This window comes from Chaetodon auriga, chromosome 4 (genome assembly GCF_051107435.1).
Source record: "Chaetodon auriga isolate fChaAug3 chromosome 4, fChaAug3.hap1, whole genome shotgun sequence".
Classification (NCBI taxonomy): Eukaryota; Metazoa; Chordata; class Actinopteri; order Chaetodontiformes; family Chaetodontidae; genus Chaetodon; species Chaetodon auriga.
In genome coordinates, this window is record NC_135077.1 from 7,800,588 (window position 1) to 7,807,539 (window position 6,952).

At 43.4% G+C, this 6,952-nt stretch overlaps 1 protein-coding gene across 5 annotated transcripts in view; it reads left to right on the plus strand.

The window, feature by feature from the left end:
* pnpla6 (patatin-like phospholipase domain containing 6) overlaps positions 1 to 6,606 on the plus strand; it is a 29,624-nt gene extending 23,018 nt beyond the window's left edge. For 2 of the 5 annotated variants that reach the window (XM_076727544.1, XM_076727546.1), the window contains 7 exons: positions 380 to 496; positions 2,439 to 2,587; positions 2,737 to 2,889; positions 3,333 to 3,449; positions 3,564 to 3,651; positions 3,957 to 4,102; positions 4,530 to 6,606. In XM_076727544.1, coding sequence (XP_076583659.1) covers positions 380 to 496; positions 2,439 to 2,587; positions 2,737 to 2,889; positions 3,333 to 3,449; positions 3,564 to 3,651; positions 3,957 to 4,102; positions 4,530 to 4,604 — 845 coding nt within the window. In that variant the 3' untranslated portion in view covers positions 4,605 to 6,606. The remainder of the gene's footprint in view (positions 1 to 379; positions 497 to 2,438; positions 2,588 to 2,736; positions 2,890 to 3,332; positions 3,450 to 3,563; positions 3,652 to 3,956; positions 4,103 to 4,529) is intronic. The other 3 variants (XM_076727545.1, XM_076727548.1, XM_076727547.1) reach the window with 2 other exon arrangements.
* The last annotated feature ends 346 nt before the right edge of the window (positions 6,607 to 6,952 follow it).

The window sequence follows — 6,952 nt, forward strand, 5'->3', positions numbered from 1 at the left end:
GATTGGCTTCAACTCACATATACAGAATCTTCAAAACGGAGCACATTCATATGATCTCCTGTTACAAAGCGCTGTTGTTGGGACACAGTTTGGAGATCCTAAAAGCCTTGGTGCTCTGTGATGGTTGCCATTTACTTTTTTACCTTATGCACAAGTCACACAGGGTCTCTGTGCAAGGTAATGAGGTTTGCAGTGGTGTACAACAGAGTCTAAAGGAAGGCAGTCCAGCCTTTGCAGGGATCGGCTACCTCCTTTGTCCGACCTCCCTCTAGTGTTTGGACTGCGGTCTGTGTCGACACTAACCTGAAACGTATAGCAAACATTATTGAGATGTTATCCACCCCCTTCCTCCTCCCTCCTTCCCTCCCTGGTGTGTCAGGCTCTCTGTGGCGTTATGTGCGAGCGAGCATGACTCTCTCGGGGTATCTGCCGCCTCTCTGCGACCCCAAAGATGGCAACTTGCTAATGGACGGTGGCTACATCAACAACCTGCCAGGCAAGTAGAGGTGGTACTCCCCCCCTCCCCCTCCCAACACACAATCCTCAATGTCCACCAAACTCCTGTCCCGCTGAGGACGGGGGAGGTGGAGTGAGGGACGGGGATGGTTTTTATTAGGGGTTTTAATGCAGTTGTTTATAGTCAGGGTAAGTATACAGACGTGGGCTTACCATAATGCTGATGGAGGGACGTTAGGTGGTAGAGGAGGAGTATGCTGAGTTTTCCCTGTCTGAATATTGAGCATCAAATAAGACTGACTGAGTCTTCATCAACAATTTAAAAAAAGACAAAAACAGTGTGAGCTCAGTCAGGAATTGATCTTTGTCAGACCTTGAAATACTCTGTATTACTAGATTGGGAAAAAGTCAGCATTTAGAGTTGTATTGAGAGTGGACTGAAGTGTGTGACAACGTTACACTCAAACTAAGAAATACCACATCACACAGGGGAGATGTGGTACTTGTCAAACAGCCTGGTGTCAGAAAGGTGTAGATTTAAAAATATGGGGAGAGATTGCCACTAACATCAAATCTTGGGGTGAAAAAAAAAAAATTCAAGTTCTTGACCTGATTTAGCTGTTTTTAATGCCATAAGACACCAGTCTGCTTTGAGATTGAAGTGTGGTTCCCCTCATGTCGAAATGGGCACTTTTCTGTAGGGCTGGGCGATGATTTAATATTATTCTTTGACTTTCAACAGAATCATACCGTGGTGATATTACAGCAATAATAATAAATGCAATGATGCAGCCCAAAGTGCTTAACAAAACAAGATCAGATGAAATTAAACAAAAAAAAAAGCGGTAATTGTAATAAAAGCAAACAAATATGACACAATATCATGTTATCATTCTGTTGTCAATAAACAAAATGCGTTACTTGTGTTGTACACCTGTGAGGAGCTCTGCCTCACGTAACACATCATTGATCTGATCTTGAAACATCTTCATATTGTGATGATCTCAGCCGTATTGCCCAGCCCTACATTTCTGTTCATTACACTGAAGCTTCACTTGAAAATCGGTTTTCATTTCAACCAGAGGAAAAAATGATGGTCTGTTTAGAATGAGGGGAAGAACTGTTTTTAGTCTGCGGACCGTTAAATACATCCTCATTACCCGAAAGCATTTTAAAAATGTACCCATTCCTGTAATGCTTCCGGAGGTAAGACACAAACTGTTTTATCTTTCATTATGGTGCGCAGATGAAAACTCCCCTGAGTCTGTCTCTGCGTAGTTATAAACGGGAATATATCTGCTGATGAAACAGCCATATTTCTCTGGCCACAAACTCTGGACTGAGCTATTGGACTTTGTGTGGGAATCATGATCCATTATCTCCCAAGTGATCCTCATTCTCAAGTAATGAGGTTTGTGAAATATGGTGCTTTGTGGGCCCAAAGATTGATCCAGCTAAGGAGCCCTGTAAAATGAGCATCCGTTATTTCTAACTTTTGTTACTCTGCGTTCTCCCTGAAGAGCTGCGTTTGCAGTTGTTCTTGGCACACTGGATCAGTGCTTTGGGCCTCTGGGATGTCGTCCTGCTTCTGTCTTTCAATAGGCTCATACCACAAAAATGCTCACTTCCCCAATGTTTTTCTTAACACTAGCAAGTCAATGAGAAAGGTCATGACCTCATGCCCTGTGTTCATTTGCCAGGAAAATATACTTTTTCTTATTTAACTGCACTGGTTTCTGTCACCCATTGGCCAAAGATGCTGTGGGGTCTCCTGACAGCTTAAAAAGCTGACGTTTTTGTGGTGTAAGTCTGTTTGAACATTGTGGCTCCTTAAATGAAGGTGTAAAGGAATCGATATTATCTTGAGACAAGCTTAATAACACAGAGTTCATTGTCTTACCGTCTCTGCTGCTGGATTTTGTCGCACTGTGTTTGTACGTCTGTGTGTGTGAATGCTGGCGTACGCGTTACACGTCCAACAGCGGACATTGCGAGGAACATGGGCGCCAGAACAGTCATCGCCATCGACGTGGGTAGCCAAGATGAGACAGACCTCTGTAACTATGGCGACTGTCTGTCTGGCTGGTGGTTGCTGTGGAAACGGATCAATCCCTGGGCAGAGAAAGTAAAGGTACGGTAGCTGGTAGCACAAGGCATTGGTAGCTATTGGTGACTCAGCATCTTAAAATATGGAATACTGCATTTTTAATGCTTCCGGTCAGTGTTTACCTGAGAGATATTTCTGCTGGTGAAGTATTCTCAGCCCGCCCTCTTCCACAGGTGCCAGACATGGCAGAGATCCAGTCTCGCTTGGCCTACGTGTCGTGTGTGCGGCAGTTAGAGCTTGTGAAGAAGAGTGCCTACTGCGAGTACATCAGACCACCCATCGACCGCTTCAAAACCATGGACTTCGGCAAGTTCGACGAGATCTACGTGAGTTGCTTCATGAGTGTTGCCTGTTTTTTATTTATTTGGAGATATCCAGCCTTTGCAAACATCACAAGTTCACTGCGATACTGCTTCACTCTGCAAAGACAATGTTGCTGCTCCAGCATCTCTGCTTGTGCATTTGTCTTAAAGTCTGCAGCCTTGTTCAGACGGATGTTAGCTCTGTAGAAAAACATGCAGAGCCCTCATTCATTTCAATGAGGCCACTGTGTTGACGTAGCGTGATTGCTGATGCCAGGTGCTATGAGTGGGATCATCTGCCGACAAGCCTAAATTCAAGTTTTGCTTTAAAGCTGCATCACATCATCGTATAAAACCCTGTATAACATTTTAAAATGGATGTCATGTTACCAAACAAAAAACACATCACCGTCCGTTCAGAGTTACAAAGCGTTTCCTCCAAACATTTCTGTTTTAAACTTCTTCAGGATGTGGGCTTCCAGCACGGCAAGTTGGTGTTTACTGGCTGGGCTCGAGGGGACATCATTGAGAACATGCTGAAGGACCACCGCTCGGCCGACTACAACAACAGCAAGAGAACTGACGTGAGAGGAGCACACACTATAAATAACAGGCAGTGTGGCTGATGTATAGCCACGCATTATGTTCACCTGCAAAGTTAAAACGTCAGTATATAATCAGAATGTCTCGTCTCGTAGTCCTGCACGTGTCCAGGAGCTGACTTCACTGACCTTGCTGAGATTGTATCCAGGATAGAGCCGGTCCAAAGCTACGTGGCTGCAGAAGGTGAAGGATCACTGGCCAAGTCATTATTGTTTATAAAGTGGTTAAAAGTTTTTTCCACAGCTTGCACTCGTCATGTTAAAAGTCCTTGTCGCAGCAGCCCCCTCCCTCTAGATGCACAGTTTCCTTTCAAGAGCATGTCAGATTTATTGAGTGTAGTAAATAAAGGGTGGTAGCTTTCACCTGGCGTGTTTTATTGAAATACAGTTGGAGATGTCCTCGGTAGTTTATGGGTACCATCTGAACCTGGTGGGTCATTCACGCCATAAATCCTCTCGGTAATATCTCCTCTAAATCTTTCCATTCAGCAGAGGAGTCGGACTGTCTGACAGAGTACGAGGAAGACGGGATGGACACGGTGAGGGAGGAGGAGGGGGAGGAAGAGGAGGAGGAGGTAGAGGACCCTGAGGACCACTCCCCTGGAGAATGGGGCCAGAATGGAGTCTTTCAGACTGTAAGCACACACAAAAACATGAAACATACAGTGTCTTCCTCAGTGAGTCAGTTGAAGTTCACACATTTAAATTTTAAACCCTAAAATACAAAGAAAAAACATGCACACAGTATCTCATTCCCTGTTTGTCTTTTATTCTACATGGACAGCACATGTTGTTGAAACATTATCATGTGCGGTAGAATAAAAGAATTGGAAATGAGAGAGCAGCGTGCAGGTGTTTTCCTCAGTGGTCCTGACTGGTGGTACAAGAGTAAAAGAGGCCATGATAATCAAAAGGTTTTACCCAAGTTATATCTATTTAATATCTTGGATGCAGAAACTTAGGCACTTGAGGGTGACACCAGAGTGCTAGAGTTCCTCTTAGCACCCTTTAGATTTCAGCTGTACTGACCAGGTGTAACCAACGCTCTGCTCCGCTCTGCAGGATGAGGAGAAATCTGTGAGACAACGCAGGAAACTCGCCAGTGACTCCAACACCTCCGAAGTCTCTGACTGCTGACAGAGGGCCACGCAGGACTAGAGGGAGTTTAAACAGGAACAAGGGCCAAATTATGGGTCCATAAACTGTCTCAAGGCTAAAGACTTCGACGCCACACTGAGCTCCAACAACTCCTGAAACTCTTCAGAAGTTTGTTTTTGTTTCTCTGGATGAAATCACTGCTCATTCTCTACATGACTGGACCTTCTTCGCATCAAGTGGCTTTCTCCTCTGGCTGCATCTGTTCACGTTCTGACCCCACCGTCAAAAATGAAAATGTGTGGTCTCAAATAAGGATGGTCTTTGAAGGTGTGTCCCACCCAACTGTGTCTCTTGTCACTTTCACACCAAACTGACCCTTTGCCAGAATCCCGGCCTGCCAACTCCCAGTGCTGCCAAAACTGGGTCTCCTCCAGTAAGCAACACTACAAAACAGGGACACTTCCAATTCACTCTCACTTTCAAGTGGCCAGAAGGAGCCTCCTGCATGTCCCGCCTGCGTCTCTGAGGGTACAGTGACACATGCGCGAATGCATCGCCTGCATGACCATCGCCTGCCGAGGCGTATGGAAGTTCACCAAAGTTGAACTCCACACTAAGGGAAGATGCAAATGAGCTTCTCTAATTTCACACATATGTGATCATACCCTGAATCTTTGTATGTCTCTAATGTCGGTACGTCTTCATTGCACTCCGTTATTGCCGTATTTCACGGTCCATTAGTTTCTTCTCGGATGAGTGTGCATATGTTGCCTGAGTTAGGACGACTGGTTCTGAGGTGCAGAGTTGTGATTTATTGAAACAGTAGCAGGACACAGAAAAGAAATGTATACAGTAGAGCTGTAGTTAGTAGCAGTCGTGTAAATTAAGCCTATACTATGTTCAAAAGGAGACTTTATGTTGACTGAACAGAGCAGGACCAGTGTTAGGAAGCTCAACGATGATGGATTCAAATTCGAAGACGTTTAACGAGAGAGATGCATGACTGAACGGTTTAGAACATTTCCAAATGTGGACCGATGAAGATCAAGTGAGGAGATAAATGTGTGTAGACAAGAAAAGAGATGGACCAGTGCGTTAAGTGTTATTTTAATTTATTTAAAATTGGCCCACAGTAGAGTAGTGAGCTTGAAGGCTGTAGATTGACTAAACTGAGCAGAGGATGGGGGGAAAATGTGTAATGAAAATTTTGGATGACTGACATTCTTTCGGTGACTGGCTGACATCGTGTCTGCGTGTTTGAAATTTTTTGTGCTTCAGCTGTTTTGTTTGAGATAAAGACGATGCCTTTTCCACCAGTGTTCGATCCGCTCACAGGGAACAGTGGCTGTGGAGGAGAGAGAGATCATTTGACTGACGCTACACAATGTGAGCCCGCCTCTGCCTGCACGACGTCACACATGCAGTACTCAGGGTTCCTGCGTATGGTGGACGACCCGGTGTGTGTGACGGTGTGTGTGGGACAGTTCAGTCATGAAAATCTTAAAAAACGAGCCAATGAATGAGTCATTTTGAGATGGATAATATGCAGAAACCCTGAGTAATCCTAGACTTCAAATGGGCAGAAGTTCACCTCATGTAACTATTAACACTTAATTAATATGGACCTCTTGTAGAAACTGTATCAAGATTATATTATGATAAACACATTGTTGATATTCATATATGTATATGAGGTGGACGTTTGTAAGCTGATGCTTTGCTGCAAGACAAGGGAACCTACACCTAAAAAAAAAAAAAAAATTCTTCTCTTAAAATCCATTATGTTTTATTTATACATGTTAACTACTGGCTTTTTAAAACTGATTTTTTTTTTTTTTTTTTTTTTAATTTGGGGGTGGGGTCGTCTTATTTTAATTAACTTGGCTTTAGCTGTTTTGCACTGAAATATTTGAAGTATTCCTTGCTCAGAAGATGTTTGGTTTATTAATTACCATCCACCTTGAGATGCCAAGAGAATCTAAAGAATTAAAACAGATGATAATTTAATATGCATATTGGGAAATAAATAATATGCATCATGTCACGTGGCATTTGAGTTTTTCTTTCTTTCCTGCACCTTTTATTACATGTCACCATTTTAGATGCACCAAATCCTGGGGTTGTCACAAAGCTGATACAGTTGGAAAGATTTACACAACCCGAAAAATCTGTTTGTTTATGAACAGATCACATTATCTTAAACTGACTTTACTAGACAATATAGTCTCCAGCTGAGTGAGGCTGTGTTTAGGCAGAGTGGTGCTTTTCGTTCAATGCTAACATCAATATGCTAACATTGACAAAGTAACATGCTGGTGTTGTTCATGAGGAACATTTTTAACACCACTGTCACAGGTTATGTTTGTCATTTCTGAGTACAGGCCTTA